Below are 26,088 nucleotides of genomic sequence, written 5' to 3' on the forward strand. Positions count from 1 at the left end.
AATTGGGAGGGTTCAAAAATTCTGTGGGTCCAATATTGATGAATCAGTAAGTGGGCATGGCCCAGACTTCCTACCTGCCCTCAATAGCTTTGCCACCATATTGGTGGATTTTTGTCCTGGGAATCAAAAAAACTCCAAGCTGGTCTTGGGGTCACAAAGAAAGCCTTGACACTAGAATCCTACAACACTGACAGAATCAAATCACTGGGAGGGAAGTGGACTAGGAAGAGGAGATAAACAGGAAAAGTGCAATTTTTAAAAATGATATATTCAGAGAAATTAATATAAAAATTGTGCAGCTTTTGGAGTGAATGAACTGTTACTTGCTGGGACAATCACTATTCAAGCAAGAATTTTAATTCTCAAGAAGATAAAACTTTTTCTTGAGAAATACTTGCGTTTGGAAATTTTGTACAGGAAAACTTGTCAGTATTTGAAATAAAACAGTGCATTGCAAAAGACATTAAATGGTTTGTTTGGGGTTTGTTTTTTTGTTTTTTTGGTCTTTTTAAAGTATTTCCTAGAGATCATATAGGTCCTATGGCTTCAGCTTTGCAAATTGCAGCTTTGGAAACTGATGTATACTATTAGTTCAGAGTGCCTTACCATAGTTTTTACACAAAGTGATATTTGAATGTTTGTAAAGTTCTCCCACAAGTAAATTGGGTCCCATAAGAGAGACTGAGAAGTTCTCAAATTTTGAACCAGTCTTTTCTTTGATATGCAAATTTATTTCATTTGGGAACATCAGGGTTGTTTTGTTTGTTTTGTTTTGTTTTGTTTTGTTTTCTTTTTGCTGCATGTTTTTACTTCTGGTGAAGGCAGAAAGTTCTGATCAAGAAACTGCCAGGTTAAGATAAGATTTTAATCTATCTCATGTTGATCCAAGCACCACAAAACCACACAATTAGAAGCTAAGATCTTATCTGATGTGGTCCATTATCAGTAATTATGTTGTATAATCTCACACATTCTGTTTATATGTGCTTTTCTTTGTATTTTAGGCACATCTCTAGTCAGGGAGGTTGGACTGGCAGAGGCCACCAATGATGGCTGACATTGTCCATGGCCAGTGCCTGAATGTTTAAATATACAGGTAGTCCTCATTTAGCAACTGACTCATTTAGCAACTGTTAGCAGTAATGACAGTGACGAAAAAGTAACTTTATGACCAGTCCTCACATTTACAACCAATCCTTGCATTTACAGCCTTCACAGGTCTGGAAAGCAGAGGAAAGCTGAAGGTCAGTGGGTCATAAGCATAGTCACAGTTTCGCTTAGCGACCACTTTGCTTAAAACTGAATTGCCAGTCCCAATTGTCATTGCTAAATGAGGACTGTAGTGAACTTTCTGTGAAATATCTTTTTCCTGGTAATTTAAATCTGTGATTTATATTGCCTTAATTTAATTCAGTCCAGCACAGACATGAAAAAGCTATCTATGAGAGATCCACTGAAAGATACAATTCAGGAAGATTGAATATACTTGTTAAATGTCTAGTTTTTGAAAAGAAGTACTTTGAAGAGAGAATAGTGTTAAAGTGCTAGAACATAAGTAAATGTACCTCAAACTCTTTATTATAGTTATTGGCTAGCATAACATTATTTATTCACATTTGTTATAGCCACCCAACCCCAATGGTCTCTGATGTAAAACTGTAAGATAAATAACTCTAGCACTAAACTCTATAAAAACACTACAAAGTTGAATATAAATAACAGTATGCAATACAATATGATATAAAAGTTAATCCAACATTTAGGTGTTTTTATATATTAAGAGAATAAAGATATTAACATTGGTTATGTTCACTGTATGATTCCTAGTAGTAAAGACCTACATTTTATCCCATACTAAAAGTTTATGATAAAATGTAACAATAGAAACTATAAAGCTAAACAATCATACTAATGTATGTATATGACCTTTATCTGATCTAATTACCAAATCAAATATTTGTCGTCGGACCAAAACAAGATATGAAATAGTAGTGTAATGATTATGATATAAAAAGGTGAGATTAATTATGGTGCTGTGGCAAAACTTACCTACCCCTAACTAGTCTATAGATTAACTGTTTGTGAGTTTTGCATGCTAATAATGCAAATTTAGCTACGATGTATGTTATTTTTAGGATCTTTATCTAATAAAAGATATGGAACATAACATTAAGATAGGTTAAAGGAATGTCTTGAGCAGGATTCCCCTGGAGTTTCTAAGTTATAGTACTGTATAGGAGGACATATACCAAAGATTCACATGGAGTAAGCTTTCCTGCATAGGGGATCTTCCTAATCTACCTTCAAGGATTTAATGATAAAATACTAAATTGCAACAACAAAGTTATTCAATGTTTATAGACTGTTAGCTGAATTAAATGCCTTGCTGGTTTAAAAGAATATATATGATTTCCTAATACTGTTTCCAAAGGTAATTTATTATGCTCCACTTGCATTTCCTTTCTAAAATGTAGCATGAGTAGATCAAGAATTCAGAAAGTAGACAAGGAGAAAAGGAAATAAAAACCTAAATATTTGGCTGATGCAGAAAGTATACACAATTGGGGACACTAGTAATTGTGGCTCTTAATGAGTTTTCTATATCTGCAAAATGTAATATTACACTGCCTATATTGTTCATTCAGTTTGGTCTCTTCCTATTAAGCATTAACAATATTTAAACATACATCTAAGATAGACACACAAAATCCAGAATTGAAAAACACTAGATGGTATTGCCAAATCCTACGGAAAATCTTGGGTTATGTCACTCACTGACATATAATGGAATGTATTAAAACCAAAGTAGGTGATTTTAAGTCCTGTTGATCTTAATGAATGTGCATACTCTGTCTCATAGAATCATTCGTGTCAAAGCAAAAAGTATATATGATCAAATAATGGACACTTCTACAGAAATGTTAGCATTGAGGAGAGAAGAATAGGGAATTATTTTGTAATCAATGATAATTCATGTGCTTTTGAATGTCTCTCTGATATTAAGCTTTGAAATCACTTAAGTATAAATAAAGCAGTTCAGACTTAATGCTGAAATTTGATAACATGTGGAATGTAAATAAATTCTGAATATTGCTGTCCTTCAGAGGACTAGTTCATAATGCAGAATTGTTTGAAACTGTTGTTAATTGCCTTCTTCTTTTTCTCAGTAGTAGCAGGTAGAAAGTGGAATGCAATAATAGCACCAGAAACAGAATTCTTGATGAAATAGTAAATGCCATGGACATTGATAAAGATTTAATGAATATGTGTTTCTGGATAGGAATTCTCACATGTGCTCCTATATTTATATTAATGTGGATTTTTTGGTTTATAAAATAAATGTTCTCTGCATTCAGAAAATGTGCCCAGTAATGTTAGATTCTAATAAAATTAAATGATACATTTAAATTAAATGTACAGAAAGAAATGCATAAAATGTGGTACATGTTTACACATAGATAGGCGTTCATTAAAAAATGTGGTAAAAGAATACAAGATAATGTCTCTGAAAAATTATTTTATATTTGACATAATATCATTGAAGATCCTCAAACTCATAACAAATAAACTACATATGGATATGATACAAAATATAATGTGGATTTATTGGAGTTAAATAATTTCATACTCAGTCATACCTATTTTATGGATAAAATCCAGCTGGAAGCTTGTGAATGATGTAAGTTATTTCTATGACATAGTCACGTTGTTGTTCAAGTAAAATTATTCTTAAAAACAATTTTTTTTATAGTGTTTGCATTTGCCATAACCAGATTCTTAGTAGTTAACAAGTTCATAAGAACATGGCAATACAGATATAAATAATAGACCTTGAAGAGGCCCTGGGGAATTATAGGTATTAAATTAAGATCTTTGCATTCACCATCTTGGATTTTATGTTTTATATTTAGATTTTTATGAAGAATTTTGCTTTTATTGTATTTTAATTTGTAGTTATTTTAATTTTATTGTAATTATTTTTACTTTTATTGCCCAGAGTCACTTTTAGTGAGATGGGCGGTGAGGAAATATGAAATATAAATAATAAATAAATAAATGATATTTATTTATTTATATTTCAAATTTCATCATCACCCATTTTACTCAAAGAGTGGCTCTGGGTGGTTTACAGTAAAACTAAAATACGTCTTTAGTAAGCAATGAACACTGAAAACTTTGAAAATAGCATTGACTGATGTCACCTCACTCTCCATCAACTCCACAAAGTTTTAATAATTTTCAGAAGGCCAATGAAGTGGGGATGACTCTGCTCTCCAGAAGGAGGCTGCTCCATAGCATAACAATGCCTGCAAACTTCAGTCCCCTTCACTTTGCAAAATTGGGGGTCTAACAGCAGTTATTTCCCAGGATATATGAGTTGGGCAGGTTGACTCTAACTGAAGAATGCAATCCTGAAGTATCTCAGAGCCAAGCCATGTAGGGTTTTCTAGGTGAAAACCAGTACTTTGAACAGGCACCCATTCCATTTACAGTCTATCAGTAACCAAAGTCTTCAACTACTGGTGGAGGATTCTCCCAATGGAACATGATAGACTACCAAAAATGTGCCTTGAAGAACAAATGGGCACACCTCAACCCTCCACATGGATCAACCAACTCCTCCAAGCTATCGCATTCCTTGGCTTTTCATCACAATACTTACTTTCAGCTGAAGACCAGGCCAAGGCAATATTCAAACACAGGGTCTTGGATGTTAATGCCCAAACAGACATTGAGTCACTTGCACGCAATAGATTGTCGAAATGGCTGGCCAAGAATAAACTGTCCTTTCAAATAGAAAAGTACCTGACAATGGGTCTGACACAATACCATAGGATAGCTCTTACTAGAGCAAGATTTGAGCAGTTAGATTCTATGGTCAAATATGGACTATTTCACCAAGTGCCTTACCTTGAGAGGACATGTGTTTGTGGAGCATCAGAATTAGAAGACATTGCACATGTCCTATTTAACTGCCAACTATATGCCCCAGCAAGGGCTCAGTACCTTCAGACACTAATTGACAGAACCACATACTGGGATCATAACAAAAGACTATGTTACTTCCTCCAGGGCACAAATACGTATGTGGTCAGTAGAACTGTTAATTTTCTAGTTAGGGCTGTCCAACTGAGAACGCAATTTATAGAACGCATTGGGGTGGCATGTAAAGGTGACGAATTCATTTAAACTCACATTGTTTCTGTATTTTATCACTTGTTTTATCACATCCTGCATTTTTATCTTACAATTTTATCTCTATTTTATCTTATCGTATTTTATCTCAACATGGTATATTCTAGTTAATTTTACTGTTTTTAGCTGTTTTATGGTATCACATTTTATATCTTATAGTGGCTGATGCCCAACTTTCTGATATGGTCATTTGACTAATCAATAAAGTTATTCAAACCAGTACTTTGAAACCAATAGGGAGCCAATTCAAGAGTCAAAGCATTGGTGTAATATGCTCATGGGGACAAGTGCAAGGCAGTAATTGAGCCATTGCGTTCTGGACACCTGAAGTTTCAAAGTAGCCTCAAAAACATCTCTGTATAGAGTACATTGTGGTAGTCTATACTCATGAAGCCATGAGTTAACACTGAAAGATCCACTTCAGGTAGGACTGGAACTGGTGCTCCAGGCAGAGTTGGGCAAAGGCCAGTTCCCCTTCCCTCTCCCCCGGCCATGGCCTCCACTTATCCAGGAAGCAGTAGCAACAAACCCAGGGAACCCCCTTGTCGCAGACCTGTTTCTTCAGTAGGTCATGCCAGATAGCTATCAACTTCCTCAGTCTACAGGCCAGCATCAATCTCAGTTAACATGGCAAGACACTGTTCCTGTTACCACTTCAAACTCCTAACGGTGAAGAGTCAAGAGATTGACAAATGTGGGCAGTTTTATGAGTGAAGTGTTATATAGACTGATCACAGTGGCCAGGTGGAGGTCTCCTTGCTGCTCCCTCCCAAGCAGGGAGTTGGTTATCTTGAATAAAGCTGTCAGCCTACTGCTTGCCAATGCAATTAGGGAGAAGTAACTATGCCTCACCTCCCTTTTTGCTATGGTAGAGGTTCTAACTTGAGCTTCTATCAGTGCTCAGTCAGATTCAATTCTAGTGTTTCTGCATGGGTGCTCCAGGCATTGCTTCATTTCCAGAGCTCTTTTGTAAACCAAGGAGTCATCTTGTATCAGCCACTTGGAAGTAATTACATCAAGTGCCTACATCACTTCCCAGGTACACAGAATTGCCTGCAAGATATCTGGGAAATTCCCCAAGTGTTCACTGGAATCCATCCAGATCCATGAAGTGCTTAGGGTAGACCATTTTAATAGGCTTGTTTACACCAGAGTTACAGATGGCAGTTAATCTCTTCTGGACCACAAAATGGTCTCGCCAAAGGGCTTAGAGAAATGTCCTTCAGATTACTACATAACCTCTCTCAGACAAACACATGTGGCTGCTTATAGGTATTGGGCCAGAGATTATTTGGGACAGGCCCATAGTCATAATTAGTACCATGAATTCCTGCACTCTTCTCAACCTCCAGGGCATGGACATTGAAGTGACCCAGCATCAAAAGTGAGGGGACCCTTGACCAGAGATGAGGTTGAGCAGGTATATAGGCAAGGATCCCACTGGGCAGCAGCAAGATTCCTAAGTTGTCTCTGCTGCTTAATTTAACATACACGTATTTAACATATATGTATTCATCTACCACAACCTCAGGAGCAGAGATCCTGGTTAGGTTTCCCTCAAGATCCCTGCCACACACCCCTGGTCTTGGTATTGAGATTGCTGAAGGACCTGAATCCCAGAAGAGCAAATCTCCAAGAGAGCAATATTGCCCTTCCCCAGCAAGATCTTGTTAATACATACCAGGTCTGCAGGTTCATCCACTATCAGGCTGTGAATTAACAAGGTCATATTTATACAGACGTGTTTATCAACACAGCTTGAAGCCAAGATCACCAGTGATCCAATCATGGGGACCCAGGTAAGAAGCAACTGGGTTGGAAGTGAAGGTCAGTGCTAGACAGTCAATCTCATATAATCAGTGCTAGATTGTCAATCTCATATAATGGCAAATCTGACACACCTCATGTCTCTGTCAACCTGGCATAACTGGGATACATCTGGCAACTACTCTGTTCACAACATACCCATGGAGGCTACCTCCTCCTGTCAGACCAGCCACACTTGTGCCAACAATTTGGTGAACAATTCATGATGGCACCTTCTGAACCTCTAATAATCTCCTTCCTCCGTTTCTGTAACCATAACACAATAGGGAGCACTCAGGGGTAGGAGTGCTCTTGTACTTCTGCTAAAGCTGTAGGGTATTATGTTCCCCACCTGTTTTTTTTTTTTTTTTTACTGCCGATGATGCCAATCTCTGATCACCTTGTCTCAGACCCAGAATTGTCCCAGTCCATCACTGCAATTTTGATGGACTTCAGTAACACTGCTGATTCTCAGGAAGGAGGAAGCACATTCAAAGGAGGGGAGCAAGATAAGAGAAAAAACAGTCCAGAGCTGGAATGTGAGAAGACAGGAGGTTCAGAGTAGCCCTGCCCTAAAGCTTTCCCAGGTAATTCCCCCTTAGGTTAGGTAGAATAGCTTTAGTCTGGCAAGATTGATGTCAGGCCCAGCCCCAAAACAACAAAGAGTTAATCCAACCAAACTTCAGTTCTTTATTTGCTCACACCGTATAGACAGAATCTTGCCAGACTAGTAGAACAGCTGAAGCAAAATTCCTTTGAAAGGCTATCTAGTCCAGTAATAATTGTTACTTTGGAAATGCTCAGGGATATGTATGAGTTGTCATTTAAAACGAGATGTTATGGAGCCTGCTGTATTTCACCTAAGAGAGAATCCCATAATGAGGTCACTGTTAATTAGAAGAAAGTATTTGTTCCAAAAATACTGTGGGTAATTTCCAGTTTAGTTTGCACCCAGCATATCTACATATCCAGATTAGAGCAAGCACACATAACACTCAGTTCTGCCAGCCAAAAAAATATACCTTGATGTTTGTTTATTAAACATCAGCAAATATGAAAAATAGTTAACTGACAGAACAGGACAAAAAAGGCAAAAGCAGGGAAAGAGAAAGATATCAGCAATAGGTAAGAATTTAAATAATCTATATATCAAAAGGAACAACTTTTTATAACCATTGGAAGCAAACCTGTGGGTAATTAGCACTGACAGGGCTAAAGAGAGTGGCTTTTGGTTATTCCAACCAAAGGAAGACACCAGATGATGTCTCCTCTATTCTGCACAATGAAGGAAGCACTTTAATGGATGGGGATTATGTAACCAACAATATTCCTAGAATCAAATCCATGGAGGGATGAGGAGCAAGGCTTCTCCAGTTGATCTTACCACACAGATAAGGTTCATATTACAAGTTCATAATTTTTTAAATAATGTGGAACCTAATTCAAAGATGAAAGGCACTATCTTGAATTAGGCTTGATAGCTCATAGACTGCCTATATGATGTTTTAAGTTTCAGTGTTATATAGTCCCTTTAAATAATTAGGCACTTAACTTAATTACTAGGTATCTGCATCCAGCTGCAGGTCCTGGATCATCTTCAAATATAGTCCAAACAGAGTGCATTTCAATAATTCAATTATGTCATTAATTGAATGGATGGATGCTAGATGGATACCAGGATGGATAATTGAAACTAGGCTATCCTGTATTAACCAAAATTTGGCATAGGCCCTCCTTGTCACTGAAGCCACCTATGGCTCTCATGACAAACTGGAATCCAGGACAGCCCCCAAATCTTTATGTATCTCCTTTTAGAGGGAATGCATCCTCATCTGGAGCAGGTCACCTTCCTAATTCCCAGGCACGGGCTAGCTTGTCCTCAGCCAGCTTATCATAACTGACAGGCAACTGCCAAGTACTTCAAAGTCTTTTAATTCAGACGGACAGAGACAGAGAGAGAAAGGTCATCTGCATATTGATGACACCACATTTCCAAATAGCTGCCCCTGCTGGCTTCATGTAAATCCTGAAAATGAAAGAAAAAAAGGGGACCCTAGGACTGAACAAAATCCTACCATGGCCATGCTCTGATAGCACTCCTATTAACAGGAATGGGACTGTTGTAATACAGTTTCTTGTAATGACTAAACCAATTACCAATCAATCCTAATCCCAACTTTTTGGTGGTATGAAGATAAGTATACTTCCCTTTCCCCTTCAGCCCAATTTTCAGTTGTACAGTAATTCAGGCATCATTCTGTTGCAAATGGAAATAAAAATACTACCGTATGTGATTTTCTCACTCTGACTTGTTAATCACATTGTAGCAGAGCAATTACTGTTAAATGGTGTGTCAGAATATTATTAACAAGTTAGAATGAGAAAAGAGATGTTTTTTCCCCACAATAGTTCCTAAACAAATCAATCCATTTTGTTCACTGAGAATTTGTTTTCTGCCTGCCATAATACTTTTCTTCAGAACACTGATGATATTTTAATGCATTTGCTTATGCTTATTTTCCACCTGGGATTGATGCTAAAAAGCCAGAAAGCCTTGCCCCAAAGTTTGAGATTCCCAATCACTAAACAACAATAACAAAAACCCTCCCTTCTCTCTAACAAAGCAGGCTGTTGGAAACTCTCATCACCACAGGTAGTAGTCTTCACCTGTAGTAATTGGTACTGGAATTTCCATCACTAAACGATGTGGTCATAAAGCACAACTTCACATGACCGTGCTGCTTAGGAAAAGTCATTGCAGGACTTCTGATTGCTGCCGTTAAGTGAATCCCGTGACATCATTAAGTGCAATGTCACATGGTCACCATTTGTGACCTCCTGCTGGCTTCCCCATTGACTTTGCTTGTAGGAAGCCAGCGAGGAAGATTGCAAATGGCGAGCACATGACAGTGGGACACTGCAACATTGTAATTGTGAGCCAGGTGCCAGGTACCCAGATTGCGATCACGTCACTGCTGGGATGCTGTGACCATTGTAAGTACAAGGACCAGTCATAAGTACCACTCGTTCAGCACTGTCATAAGTTTGAACAGTTGCTGAACAAGTGATTGTTAAGCAAGGACCATCTGTAGTTACACAGACACTGTTCTCCTTTTATCTTTTACTTTGCACATTTATAATTCCAGAATATAAGTCCAAATATGGCATACATACTTAGCTCACATGTAGTATATAATTTTGCTCTATCCCTTCAGCCACCATTCTGCACACCTAAGACTATATTCAATATCTGTCTTAGATTGGTGGACCTCAAAGATCTAGCAAAAAACAAGTTTGAAAGTTAAATCAGGAATTTCCAGCACCTTAACCTTAATATGCTTGGCTTTATTTTTAGGTTTCACCTTGTGAGAAGTGTCGCTGCGAAGCCAATGGTGAAGTAGTGTGCACTGTGTCTGCTTGTCCCCAAACTGATTGTGTGGACCCTGTATATGAACCAGATCAGTGCTGCCCCATCTGCAAAAATGGTAGGTAACAGATACAAATTTTTGTGGTAAAGCACTTGAGTCCCCATTTGTTTCATGCTGTAATTGACTGAGTTACAACATTCCCAAAACACTTTTGCCTGCACTTTTGCCTGAAATATAAAGGTGAGGAAATTTAGCATAATTGAAGTATACCAGCATTCTTAGGGTAAAATCTCTAAGAAGGAATTGTTTCAGAATAGCCTAGGGACACTAAGGATGGGAAAACTAAGTGGAAGAAGAAAAAAGAAATGGAAGAGAACATGTCTATCTGGAACAAAGAACATTCATTTTGTTGCAGGTCTCATTTGCTAATTTTTAATTCATGCATCATCTCTAGATGAAGTAACTAATATTAGATTATTGATTTAATAAATAATGTTTTAAATATATCTTTCTGGTTTAGGTGTTCAATTGAGTTGAATATTAATATAAAACTTGGACATTTTGTCTGTGCAGGTTTGTACAGTTCATTTGATTTTCCCTGCAAATGTCATTTATTTATTTATTTTTCAAATTTTTATCACCGCCCATCTCCCCCCACATTTCTATTATCTTCCAACATTTTCAGTCTTCATTTATTCTATTTTATTTTCTGTACAGTTAACCTGTATCTCAGAACAGCTAAGGTTCTGGATTATCATCTTTTTTCTATTGGCTTTGCTTTTGCTTCACCTCCTGTGTATAACCAAGCCCTTATTTAGTGAACACTGCAACTTGACTATTCTAAGGAAGGCATACAATTAACCTCATAACCAAACAGAGTCTTAATCTTTGTAGTCAGTTCCTAAATTTCTATTTAAAAAAAGAGATTGATTTTCCTTGCTTGCATTGTTTCCCAGCCTCTGGGTTCAAGTGAGTCATTATTCTCACCTGCATATCCACTATTTAGAAGTTCAGCACTGCACCGTTCAACTATGATTAGAGATATTGTAAACTGGTTTTCATGCAAAAGGTACTTGTCTGCAAAGTGGTGCTTTCCTATCCTTCCAACCTCACAGCTGGAATGCTGGGAAGAAATTATGTAAAGGAACTAGATGCTCTGTCTACCACCAGCATAACTCTCAGAAAACTGAAAAGAATAGGACCAAATTTGATGTGGAAGAAAAGTTGGCAGATGAAAGACTGAGTTTAAAAAATGGGCTAGATCATGCCAGGGGCTATGGAGAAAGACATTCCAGAAAAAAATCCTCCCATATATCATGTGAAAGAGGAAGTTGAGCAGCATCTTGGAATGTTGGCAACTGGTCCATTCTAAGCTCTCCTCTCTCCAAGTCATATGATCAGATCAAATACAGCCTGTCCTGTGCTTCCCGGTGTACACATGCATACTTTGTGTACACACAATGCAGACAAAACACAAACGCAATATGAGGGGAGAACAGAGACGTACATCACAGAGGCAAAAACCGTTGCTTTGTTACCCAGAAGGAAATACAGAGGTTTCCTTTGGACACCACTGGTAAAGAAGTCATGCTCTACATGTTTTCCTTATCTTGTTTAATTCTTCTGATCGTCAGCTGAAGAGAGAACTGATTGGCTATTGGTGTCCCCTGGCCATTCTCACCATTTTGAGGCCAATAGAAGTGAAGTGACTAAATTGATGTTGCTTTATGGGAGATTAGGAGATAAGAATGGAGTGAAAACTATGGTATATGGAAGTACCCTCTTCTGAGAAAAAGTCCTGCTTATAAAATCTAGATTTAATGCATACATATGTGCATATATACCAGAATGCATTGGTTTCAGAGAGCTTAAAAACTTAACATGATCCTCAGCATAAAAATCTTTAGTTCTCTATATTCAACTAAAGAATTATCTTATCTACAGCTAAACCATTTAATTAATAGAACTTGTCCACGTTGCTTTGTAGTTGGACTGATAGAAATCCAATTTGCCTTGTTTAAACAAAAAAGAATGATTCACAGCCTTTCTGTCCATGAATTTCAGACTACTTGACATAAAGTTCAGCATTACAGCGTTTGTGTTTGTAGCTATTTTCCTGTTGATCTGACATATGATTAAGGTTTATAATTTTTAAAGTAAGATAGATGGGAAGACATGGGGATATTCTTGACAGATATTTTTTTCCCTTAGTCTGAGAAAAAATGTAAAGAAATCTTTAAAACTGGTATTTGCCATTGAAAGAACACAGAGTATAATTCTCTAATAGGGCTGGAGGTAGGGTATGGATTTATATGGATGTGAACTAACAAAATATAGGTAAAGGTAAACATTAAGTCCAGTCGTGTCCGACTCTAGGGGGTGGTGCTCATCTCTGTTTCAAAGCCGAAGAGGCGGCGTTTGTCCGTAGACACTTCCGTGGTCATGTGGCCGGCATGACTAAACGGAACGCCGTTACCTGCCCGCCGAAGCAGTACCTATTAATCTACTCACATTTGCATGTTTTCGAACTGCTAGGTTGGCAGGAGCAAAATATACAAAATATATTTTCATTTAAAACAAAATATACTTTCATTTAAAATGACAGTTAATATTATATCTAGGAGTAATATTTGTAGAAATTCAGGTGGGAATGGAAAAAAATCAGTGTTGTAAGACTTAGAATATTGAAATTTTCACTTTAGATCAGGATTGTCAGAAAAGCCATTAGCCAAAAGTAACTCTTCTTTTCTGATTCATTTTTAAGTCTCTTAGATTTAGAAATTATATTGTACATTTTCCATATCTGATTTCAGGATGGCAGCTCTAATTTTAAATTGCAGTGCCTTATTTTTAGATTGACTTCCCTACCTTTGGAGTCAAAATTTCAAGAAATGGTTTTCAAACAAAAACTGACAGGTAGCAAAGATAATGTAATTGTTAGATAATCAATGTTATATGGATATATCTCTATTTAGTACATAGCTGAAGAAGCAAGGTAACTTTTAGATTTATTTATACTTATCTAGAATGTCCAGAACCACTGAAAATAGTTTGCTTTAGCAAACAGGGAAAGAAATTTGCAGACTTTATTTTAAAAAATCTCTGTCTATCACCATTGTAGAAATCCATTCCCAATTATAATTATTTATTTTAATGTGTCCAATTATCCTTCATTTTTTTCCTAGAATTATTGTTACATAAGAATTGGTTCTTACTCTTTCATGAATGTGATCCATTTCTTTTAGGTTCTCTTGTTACAAACTATTTTCAGTGGCATTGGACATTCTAGATAAGTACAAATAAATCTAAAAGTTACCTTGCTTCTTCAGCTATGTACTAAATAGAGATATATCCATATAACATTGATTATCTAAGATTATTCTTATTTATTAAGCAAACAGATAACATAATGGTATGAAACCATTTGTGGGTGTTCCTTAAGGGCAGCCCCATGTAGAGCACATTGCAGTAATCCAAACGAGTTGTAGCTGAAACACCATCATCTGAGCAAAAAAGTGTTGGAGTAAATTTATATTTCACTGCTGCCATGGTAGATCTCAAAAAACCCAATATCAGAATACAAAATGTGAGATTTGGTAGTTTCATGAATTCTGGGGCATTTTTCCCTCTTAAGAATATTTAAAAAAAGAAAACCAATGTCCTACTTTATTTTGGAGATCCATGGACATAGTCTAGGGGCCGTGATGATCCATGACATAATGGATCTTGGATTTATTAGTTGCAACCAAATCATAAATTACTTAGCTATTAATTGGTTAGGCCTGGTGAGAAATGTAGAGGAAAACAGGAAGAGAACTGAAGGAAACAGAGACTATTGCTATTGACGTAGACTTCAGCTGCTCTCAGATAAATGTTTATTGTGTAATTTTCCTTCTTCAACATCAGACCCATAGTATTGACATCATTGGGTCCTCTTGAAACTTCTTGATTTGGACTGCTAAAGATCCAGCAAAAGCTGTTTTCTAGCACCAAACAAAATGTCAGGGACATAGAGGAGCTAAATTTGTCAAGTGCAATGTGGCTTAGTTCCCCATTTTTCTACTTTTGATATGCACATTTTCACACTTTCTCTCTGAAGGGGACCTCCAGTGTCGCATCTCCCAAACCCCTCTTTTGGGAGGAGAGGGCTGGGCAGGCAGCCCCCCACCCTGGCTTCCCCATGTGGGAACCCCTCCCCGGCCTCACCTCCCTGGACGGCTGCAGTGCAGGCCGCCCTGGAAAGGAGGGCCAATCCCTTTCTAGCTGAAAGGGATCGGCTCTAAATTAGGTTGACCATATTTCCTTGAGACACAAACGGGACATTGGGATGCAAAAACAGGATGGGGTTAAACTTACGTAATATTCTGTATCAGTCCCTGTGACATTGTTTCCCAATGCGAGGTGCAGTCAGGCTGGGATCTCACAGCAGTAACGCAAGGCAGAGCAAGGCTGATCTGGAAGGCTGATACCTCACAGCAGCAGAGTTTCCCTGACATAGCAGGGCAAGAGGCAGGCACTAGGACCGGCACGGAATTACAGATGGGCTCCGAAGCGGAACTCCACATGGCAGCAGTTTCAGCGGCAGCAACAGCAGGATACAAGCCAGCAGCAGACTCAGAGATAGCAGTGACAGTGAGGCAAGCACCAGCAGCAAGCCAGGAGGTAGAGACAGCAAGACTAGACCCAGTGACAGGCTCAGCGGCAGCAGCGGCAAGGTGCAGGTCATCAGCGGTTTCTGGCCTGATGATGAGGCAGAGTGAAGGGTCAAGGTCCGTCACGTTGGCAGGGCAGGACTTCTGAGGCGATTCCGGAGCAGAGGCTTGGGGCGGTTCTGGGAGCTCCACAGAACGGTTGTTTGCGACAACCAGCTCTTCTCCTGAGCGCCTTTTATTGCCTCGAATCTCCCACCACTTGTGGGCAGGAGCCAATCACCTCTCGCGCTCCTAGGCTCTTTTTTCTGACCTCCATGCTCGTGTGCTGATGGGCTGCCTAACACACATGCTGATAGGCGTCTTTTTAAAAAACGGGACAAAATGGACATTTACATTAAAAGGAGGGAATCATGTTTTGGGGCTGCATTACTAGTTGTTCAGGGTCGCATGCGGCCCTTAGGCCGCAGGTTGGACACCCTGATTTAAGTTTTCTGCTCTGTTTGATGGGCAGGGGATGTTATGATTTGAACCGGAAGGTGGGACACCTTTGAGGAAGACGCCTCTGGTGTTTGTTACTGGTGGAGTGTTCCAGCCCTCTGTGTTCAAACCCAGGCCCTGGACAGCAGATCCTTAAGGGCCCTGGCCTCCAGCTACTGCTGCTTAATGCCAGGTCAGTCAACAACAAGGCCCCCCTCATATGTGATTTGATTACAGAGGAGGGGGCAGACCTGGCATGTATTACTGAGACCTGGCTGGGCCCAGAAGGGGGGGTAGCCCTCTCAGAAATGTGCCCAGCCAGCTTTCAGGTATGGCATCAGCCAAGACACTGGGGTAGGGGAGGAGGGGTAGCAGTTGTCATCCGAGAGTCTCTAGTGGCCTTCAGGGGCCCTGCTCCACAAGTAGCCAGTTGTGAGACTCTGTTCTTTAAGTTGGTTCCCATGAACATTTGGGGTGTTGCTGCTGTACCAGCCTCCCTGCTGTGTGGCAACCTCCCTGCCTGAGCTGCTGGAGGCTGTCTCAGGGCTGGTGGTGGAGTTCCCCAGGCTTATGGTTCTGGGGGACTTCAACCTGCCATCCCTGGGGCGTGCCTCGGAGGTGGCTCGGGAGTTCATGGCCACCATGGCAGCCATGGGCCTGTCCCAGATTATTCAAGACCAGACTCAAGACAGTGGCCTCACTCCGGACTTGGTTTTCTTGTCAGAGCAGTGGCAATGTGATCTGAAGCTTCCGGTCATGGTCAGACCACACCCTGGTGGCCTTGAGATTCTCTGGTGCTGCCCCATTCCGCAGGGAGGCAGGACTTATTTGATTGGTCCTCCCCCAGCGACTGATGGACCCTTTGGGGTGTCAAAAGGAGCTGGGGTTTATACCTGAGGATCTACTGCACAGTCCAGCGGAGATCTTAGCCACAGCCTGGAATAGGGAGGCAGCTAGGGCCTTGGACAGGATCACGCCTGTCCATCCCCATCCGACCCAGCACTCCCCATGGTTTATGGAGGAGTTGTGGGTTCTGAAGAGGGTCATGAGACATCTAGAGCGCCACTGGAGGAAGACAAAGACCAAATCTGACCGAACACAAGCTAGAGCCGCTATTAAGGCCTACCTTGTGGCGGTAGGAGTGGCGAAATGTCGATATTTCTCCACTCTTATTGCATCTGCAGATGCCACCCAACGGCCCTGTTTAAGATTACCCGTTCCCTCTTGGGTAAGGGAGATTTGATGATGCACCTACAAGGTCGTGCAGAGGAGTTTTCTGAGCATCTACAGGATAAAATCGCTCAGATCCGTTCTAAGTTGAATTCTAAGTGTGAGGCACAGTCTGGGGAGATGCCGAGGGAACGTACTTACCCTGTTATCTGGGAACAGTTTGATCCTGTTGGACCTTAGGAAATGGACAGGATCCTCCAGACTGTAAATGCCACCACATGTCATCTAGATACATGCCCTTCCGGGCTGGTGAAGGCAGCCCGGGAGGTGACATGTGGTTGGGTCCAGGCGATGGTTAATACATCCTTGAGAGAGGGGGTGGCTGCCCAGGTGGGGTAAGTGATGCGGTGGCTGCCTTTTTGCAGTGCCTGGGGGCTGTGCTGGTCTGGATGGGGAACAACAGGCTTCAGCTGAACCCTGGTAAGATGGAGTGGCTGTGGGTCGATGGCTCCTCTGTATCCAGGGAGTTATCCTTAGTTCTGGATGGGGTTGCACTGCCTCATTCAGACCCGGTGCGTAACTTGGGGGTCCTTCTGGGCTCATGACTCCTGCTCAAAGAGCAGGTGGCAGTCGTGGCCAGAAGGGCCTTTGCTCAATTCCGTGTTGTGCGCCGGTTACGCCCTTTCCTGGATCAAAAAGCCCTCTAAACAGTCACTCACGCCTTGGTCATCTCCCATATAGACTATTGCGATGCGTTCTACATGGGGCTACCCTTGAAGAGTATCCGGAAGCTTCAGCTGGTCCAGAATGCGGCCACATGGGCAGTTATTGGTGCCCTAAGATCAGCAGATGTGACACCACTGCTGCATGAGCCGCACTGGGTGCCAGTTTGCTTCCGGGTCCAATTCAAGGTGTTGTTAAGACCTTTAAAGCCCTACATGGCATGGGGCCAGGTTACCTGAAAGACCGTCTCGTTCCCTTAACATCAGCCTGTCTCACCCGGTCATGCAGAGAGGGCATGCTGCAAACCCCTCCTGTAAGGGAGTTCCCCTGGCCAGGTCCAGGAAGCGGGCCTTCTCTGCAGTGGCACCTGCCCTCTGGAACATTCTGCCCCCAGAGGTGAGGCAGGCCCCTTCACTCCCAGCCTTCCAGAAGAACTTGAAAACCTGGTTCTACCACCTCGCCTGGGGTGGGAGGGGCAACAGTTCTTCTTGGGGATGGCTAGCACCTTGGATTTTGTATCTATTTTATTCTTATTTATTGGTTTGTTATATTGTAATTTATATTTTTATGGTTTTAATTTTTGATTTTATTGTAAACTGCCCAGAGTCCTCCTTTTGAGGGAGATGGGCAGTAATAGAAATTTGAGAAATTAATAAATAAATATTTGTTTTATAATTCACTGTGTTTTTAAAATTCACTCTGAAGCCACCCAGAGTTCTCTGGGAATTTGGTGGCCTAGAAATGTGACAAATAAATGAATAAATAAAAAATAACCTGCTGCATGTAAGGAAAGGTTTAAATACTCCACATTGAATCTACTCCCAGCACACAGCTGAGTCCCAGTCCTTCTGCAGCACTGTTCTTCTGCCAGAAGTTACAGCCTTTGAGCAAGACTGGTACTTCAGCACTGTGCAGTCTTGTGACCTTGTACCCTGAGTCAGTCAATCAATCAATCAATCACGTTTATTACAGCCCTAAGGCCAGACACAATAAAACTGTACATAATAACAATCTTACATTAATACATATATGTACGTAAAAACAAAAGCAATCAATATACTATGATCCAAAATTTGTTTAAAATAAAAATACTAAATGAATTAAAATAAACTACTATGTTAAAAATTTAAAATCTAAGTGATGGTGCGGCATATTGTGCAGATGGTAGCACAAAACTGGGCAACCTGGGAGGATATTTTCGAGTCCTTATCTGAAAGAAGTAGCATTAGGTAGAAGTCACTCTCCCTACCTGGAAATTTCTTCAGTAATGGATATATAAGGCTCTGTCTAGAGTCCTTATATAGGGAACAATATAATAGCATATGGCTTAGGGTTTCTATTGAACCGTCTCCACATGGACATAGCCAAAGGTGCATGGGAGTACCCTTAAAACGTCCGAAAAGGACTGCTGTGGGCAATGCGTCCAGCCTGGCTAAAGTAAAAGCTTTACGAAACTTCAAAATTATGATAGATGATAAATAAGAAGCTGGAACAAACCCTTCCAGAAGCAATTGGCGGATATTGGGGTGTAGCACCTTACTTAAATTTGTTTGTAGATCTATATCCCAGATTCGTTGTTTCAGGGCGGTTCTAGCATTATCATATCCTAACGAGCACAGACTTTCTGTAGAGAAGCCCAACAATTTAATTTTGTCTAAGGCTTTTTTTTAGCCAAGATGACTTAAAATGATCTCTAAATATTAATGGGGCTAAACCTATAGGCAACATAATTAGCTTTAACCAGAAAATCAAAAGAAGGAACCACGCTCTGGCATCCCATAAGACTATACCTATTTCTACCCTAAGGATAGCATTTTTAATACATTTTGGTGCTATCAATATGGCTCTAATAAACTTATACTGGATAGTTCCAATAAAATTGAGCTTAGCAAGGGAGCAGATTGAGAGCCATAGAGAAGCTGAGGGACTTTAGCCTGAAATACCTTGCAAGCTGCAGGAGTCTGTATCTTTCCTAAGGGCTGGGTGCTCTAACCTCCAAATCAGGGTCTGGATGATTTAGCCCAAGCTGAGGAATCCTTGGAGTGGAAAACTCTGGCAAGGCAGGGCTTAGTTCCATGGTGTCAAAGCTGCTGTAGTTTGGAATATTTGGGGAGTCTGTCTCCTGTTCATCTCCAGGCTGGCCTGACAATGTGTCTTCAGCCAGGGCCATGAGAACTAGGGCAGGACATTTAAACTTGTTGTTTCAGACATTGCATAAATAACTAATGTCATCATCTTTCTTCAGCTTCCTATAAAAAGGAGATTCTGTCATGGGGCCACAGTAATTTCTCAAAAAATGAACTGCTGTGGACCTTGAGAAGCAGTGATAACACCTAGATTAAATAAACAATCACAGGTATTAAGTTGAATAGCCTGCCCAACAGCCCTCTGAAGTAGATCAAAAAGAAATTTCTGTAAAACTTTTTTTAAAATTGTGTAATTGTGAGAAGTCTGATTTGCCCTTCAACTATAGTTTAGATGCTATTTTGAAATGACAATTATCACATAATACAAGCTTTTCAAAGGTAGACAGTTCAAAATTATATCTGTAATCCAAAATTTTCCATGTATATTTTGCAGAATTAAGTGCAAGTATTGAAACAGCTCCTTGTACAAACATGGATCCCAGTAACTGCCAGGATTTCAGTGGAATCAGACAAGACTCTTGAGTTGAGCCAAAAGAACCAAATTCTGAAGCTAAATCTGCCCAATGAAAAATTGAAAGTGCAAAGTTAAATCTACTTTCTTAATAAGTAATCTTAATTTGCGCAGTGAAAAAAACCTCACAGGATTCTTTACCAAAGAAATTTCTTCAGTGTCCTGAAAATTAGTTGCAAATAACCTGATGGAATAAACAAACTTCTAAAATGCAATGGAACCTTGAAGTTAAATTCATCTTAATCATATTTTATTTTCCCCAATAGTTTTATAGAATTTTATAGAAACATGTCTTATTTTAACCTTAGTCAAACAAACCAACTTTATACTCCTTCATTTTGCTTCTACGAATCTTGATCTTTAATTCATTCAGATATTATCATAGGATTTGATGTCTCTTCAGATATTCTTTTTCCCATCTCAAAGGCTTCTTCAAGGCTTTAACAAACCTATTTTGTAAATCCAATAAGAAGTCATTGTCCAGGTCATTCTCTTGGCTTATCATCTGTATTTCTACTTTAACTGTCATCTTTGTCTTATAATCCACATTTTTTTCATTTTCCAGTATTTCAACAATGTCTTGTTTCAGTCCTTGTTTCAGATCCTGTAGATATTCTAAGGTATTCTCTTTCACATCTGTCATTTCTTTTTTAATATCTTTTGGGCATAGTCTATCCATAGAAGCAGAGAACATTGCTGACATTGTAGCTGCTATTTTCTGTCCCCATTCTTCAAATATCTCCTGGAGCATTTCAACTGTCATACCATTTTCTCTCATTTTGTCCCAATGCTGGCAAAAGGCAAGTCTGTCTCTTTTTTCTTTTTCCTTTTATGCCTGGAATCTTTAGTCCCCTGTAGTGTCCAATTTCTGGAATCATAAAGTCTCGAATTTCTATTATGACTTAAGGTACACTAAACAGTTTAGTTTCCACAGAGGAACTGTTCATTATTTCCAAAATCTTATGGCAAAAGTCCTAATATTCCAAATTTGTCTGGTCCCATAATTCATTTATATCTTTCTTGAATTAAAATCTTCTTTAGCTTTTGCCATTTATTTCAATTTCTTTAAATACTTAAGCTTATAGTTAAATTTTCTTTTGTTCTAGAATGTAGATAAAATCACCAGGTGGCTTTGCAAACTTGTTGTTTTGAAGATCTCTATTAGCCTTAAGATAGTTAAATTGATAATTTCCAAAAGTGATTAGAAAGTGAAGTTAGCGAACCCAGTGTCCTTAAATAGGTTCTGCTGCAGTTCAGAGTATGATGGCTTCCCTTTGTCTCCCGGTGCTCAGACCTGCAGGGAACCGCTATCCTGCGGTCTCCTTGTGAGGAGCAGTTGTCCAGAGCACAAATGAGTGATCTCCCGTTCTCTCCTTATCTGGAGAGGTTCTGTGGGACCAGTCTACTCACTTGTCCTTTGTTCACGGCCACGTCATTGTCTCCACTCATTTGGAGATGTGCTAGCTTGCTATTCTTCACTCAGAAGTTTCAATAATAAAAATAAATCTTAATCTTCTGCATGACTTCCTTTCAGGTATTTGAAAAGCACTAAGAGCATTTCAACTGTCATACCATTTTCTCTCATTTTGTCCCAATGCTGAGCAAAGGCAAAAGGCAAGTCTGTCTCAATATGACTTTTTAGCCATCCACCCATGCTTGATACAACCATAATTCTTGATTAACAGTCAAATTTCAAAGTTTTAGTATATAGTTCAACATTACATTAACATCTTTAACGTTTAAAGATTTTCCCATAAATCTGTTCACATTCATTAATACACTATCCCAAAAAGATACCAAATGATAATATGACCATATCATATGGGTCAGTGAACCCTCAAACTTTTTACACCTCCAGCAAAGAAAATCTGATGTCCATCCTTTCAAATACATTATTTGGGGAGTCCAGTCTACTCTAAATACAATTTTTTGATGAATCATCTTTAATTTCAGATCTGTTGATACCATTTTAATGATTTTAATATTTTAAGGACATTTTAAGGGATTTATTGGAGAATCCAGTAAATGTTTGAAATATTCCAGAAATATCCACTTTAAAAATAATTCTTGAGCTTTTGATAGAAAGATGTTATATGTTTTAATTCTGTCATGGATTATGTCATTTAATTCTGTCAGGGATAATAAATTGGGCAGCTCTTTAGAATGGATTTGTAAAACAGCAATGAAGCATTTTACACATATGTTAAGGTGATCAATAATTTCCTCTGATATTTTTGGTCAAGATTTATTGCTTTTTTGGTTACTGGTGTGGAGAATACTCCTAGAAGGAGTCCTAACAAACATTTGACACTGAAAACTCATGAAAGGTGAAGGTTCTGTTCAAAAGGATAAATGAATACTATTGTTATACATCAAAAGAAATTAATATAAACTCTTACATGTTTTCCAGTATTTGTGGACTGAACAAAGTATACAAATATGTCAATTGGAAAAATTATTCATGTTTCTGTGTGTCTGTGTGTGTGTGTGTGTGTAATATAGAAGAATGTATACAGATATGGTAGGTTTTATTAAATAAAAGAGATGCCATTACAAACATATATTATAATAACCAATCACATGGGAGATTTCTGAATCATGGCTTCATGAAGCTAGCTATATTCTCTAGAATCCACAGGAAGCTGAAAAAATATTGTATTTATTATTACTCTTTTATTGCTTCAGGATTTTAAAGCATTACAAGCTATATGTCATGACCTCGTTGCAAGGCACAAAGAGCCTCACAACGTGGATCATGAGCATTAAGGTAAAGGAGGAAGAAGATAATCAAACCAGGGATTAGCACAAGCACCCAAAGACACCCACACCCATAATCCCATAAACAACTGAAAGGAGAGACGTCAGAGGAGTGAAGATAAGGAGCACATGGTGCCCCGGAGGACACAACCGTTGCAGGGAGACAAAGAGGACACCGGGGGAAAACGCCCAAGCAGCCATCAAGGGTCCCATCAAGAGGGATCGGGGCATTGAAGGGTGGGGAAGCCCGGGGCAATACAGGAGGGTATAAAAGGGGCACCCCCACACTACCTACCCCGTTCCCGTTTTTCGTTCTGTCAGCTATCATTCCAATAAACCAGAAATCCTTAATATCCATTAAGTGAGTCTGTGTCTTATTGCGAAGCGAGGCTGGCCCTGACACTATATCTAATAAAATTATGTTCAAAACAATTGCATACTAGATCCCAGTTCATATTATGAATTCATTAGAACTAATCTTTAGTAAGATTAGGATTTAGGGGATATTTCTGAAATAAATTAAAACATCACAAAGAAACAGCCATAGTCACTGTAGAACTGACTTTTGATAATGAAGAAATTATACTTATTCCATGTACATTGGGCAAAGCTGACTGGGGAAACAAGATTAAATAGCTACCCGCTGTTCTTCACACACTATTCACTTCGATGCTTTATGATTTTTTGATGGATCTACCAGTTGCATTCCTTCTTAAGTGTAATTGTGCTTAAGTTATTGCTGTTTGTTCTCTGTCATGGGCATCTAATATATCAGGAGTAATCATCGCTGGGCTTTCATCAGCTGAGAGTTAGAAAGATAAGCAATCAATTTTCTGAAAACTCCATTAGCTGGCAGTATGGTGGAAGAATGGGAGGGAAGTGTTTTACAGAGAAAGTGAAATTACATGTTCCATATAATTTGCTATTCAGTTTCACTCAGACCTTCTGGAATCTGAAAATAGCCTCTTCTGTGTGGTTATTTTTGCTATGAAAAAAATGACTTTGCAGCCATTTTTCAAGGGTGAACTTTTAAAAGCTTGCTTGTGATTTAGTTCTTTAGAAAGGGAGACTACATGTGCAGCACCAAGGACAACACCAAAAGGATACGTCAACCCAGAAGATTAAGACATGGCTTATTGTTGTTTTAATACATACTCCATAGTATGCCATATTTTGCCATTTTTCTTACAAATCTAGAATATACTTCTTCCAAATATAAAAAATGTTTTTGCGGTAAACTAAACAGGGTTTGACTGTTCCATTGAGTCCTACCCAAATTATGATATATTTCTGACTGATCTATTTTTGATAGAAAGTGTTGATTTTACAATTAAAAACAGTGAAGAATAATGAAGATTGCTTGTCTTTGATCACAAAACCATGAAACAATACATGTAATTGATTTTTTTTTTTAATGGCTAAGCTGCTATGGGTTCTCATAAGAATTCCTTATTTTAAAAACTAATTTAAGTTCGTATCTAAATTACCAAATTGGTGTCACATATATTTATTACCTATGATTTTTCTTCAAGTATATCCACTTGCAAGAAACAATGATGTAGCATCCAGTTTGTGTTTTTTATTCTGTAAACATATAAAAAATAAAGTAGTAGAAACCGTTTACTTGTTCTACACATGTGGAAATCTCACTGATTCCATAAATTGCAAAGATTACTAGTTTTCCGTGAGGCTCTGAGAGCATGCCAATTATTTAAAAAAATGTTCAAAATCTAATCAGTTTCCTAAGCATCAGAATTTCCCTTATTTAAGAATACAAGTATGTTTCTAGCTGTCTTATATATGGGAATAATATAGTGTAGGTTTTTTATGTTATTTATGTTATTTATGTTTTTTAAAATTCTAAGATTAGAGACAGAGTGAGGACCGCAATGATTAAAGGATGAACTTTTCTCCCACTGAAGCAATTTTCAGGCCCTCAAATTCCCAAACCGAGTTTTGCCTGCCAAGATATCACTGGTTTAGTCACCTGTACCCTGTTAAAAGGTAAAAATCTCACATTTCTTGTCAAAATTGCCAAATGTGAGATATTTTTGTCAGTAGGAAGGGGCATCTGTTGTTCATCATAGATGCTTAAAGTTGCTGCAAGTTTACTACCAGTGTTATGGGTACACAGGAATTTTCACTTGGTTTGCTGGAAAGAAAAGGGTCCACTGATTGTTTTCCCTTTCTGCTCTACCAAGAAACTGAAAATTGGAAGATGGATGTGGAGGTCAGTGGAGTGGGTGCTCCCAAAGGTCTGATCAGGACCTGTTACAATTCTCAGGACCCAGGAAGTTGCCCATTCTTGTCTTAGAATAAAGGGCTTTTGCATGGTAGATATTATTGCTGTCTAGAAAAGATAGAATTCTGCTGTCTCCTGCCATTTCATTCTATTTTAAGGGTTTGCATCTTTCTTGACAGTTGGTACCTGTGTTCAATCACAACATGTCAACCAAGTTTTATTTAGTATGAATAAATAGGACATAATTAGTTTTTTTAAGTATCGTGCAATTATAGGTGTATCGTAGAGTTGTTTTATTTTCTAACATGTCATCCCTCAGGAAAAATGCCACACTATGCCAAGAATGTTTAAAATTTGAAATCTACATTTATCAAGATGCTTATTTAGTTATGATTAAAGCTTTTTAATGTATCCCAGTTTCTGTAGTCTTCCACAGTCATGTTTCCTTAATATGAAAGAACACTTCAGTGCTTCCCATCTTAATACTTAAATTTTTGCATTTTTGTTGAATTAGAATATGCCATAATTTCTCTTCAAACATCTCCTAGATATTTTCCATTTGGAAACATTTTAAATGCAGCTATCCATTTATTTTCTTTTATCAATATTTTATGTCCCTACTGTCAACTGAATCTTATTTTTGTCTTAATTTCAGAGTTATTTTACCAATATAGATAGTCACTGGACTATTGGACTCTTAACTTTTAGTTTTGAAACCATAATCATTCAATATGTACTATCCTTTCTTATACATTACATCACTACATTTTCTCTAGATATAATATTAATCATAACTTTTCCATAGCTTTTAGTACTATAATGGTTCTGTATATTTCAGATTGTTTAAAATAACAAAATAGTAAAATTACCAATCATTTAGTTGCCTTATATAAATTGTATCATATTTTACTGTATTAGTTTTTATGCCCCAAATTTTTAAACTTTAACTTACAATTTTACTTGTATTGTTATATGATTTTATAGCTTGTTTTACTCTACTCAGTTGTGACTCCTTTGTTTTGTTTTGCTGGTCAGTGAC

The 26,088-nt window shown here is 38.6% G+C and overlaps 1 protein-coding gene across 1 annotated transcript in view; it reads left to right on the forward strand.

Moving 5' to 3' along the window:
* VWC2 (von Willebrand factor C domain containing 2) overlaps window positions 1-26,088 on the forward strand; it is a 54,429-nt gene that overhangs the window by 9,084 nt on the left and 19,257 nt on the right. Inside the window, exon 3 of the mRNA XM_063301958.1 lies at window positions 10,358-10,487. Within this exon, the coding sequence (XP_063158028.1) occupies window positions 10,358-10,487 (130 nt within the window). The remainder of the gene's footprint in view (window positions 1-10,357; window positions 10,488-26,088) is intronic.

This window comes from Candoia aspera, chromosome 4, assembly GCF_035149785.1.
Source record: "Candoia aspera isolate rCanAsp1 chromosome 4, rCanAsp1.hap2, whole genome shotgun sequence".
Lineage (NCBI taxonomy): Eukaryota > Metazoa > Chordata > Lepidosauria > Squamata > Boidae > Candoia > Candoia aspera.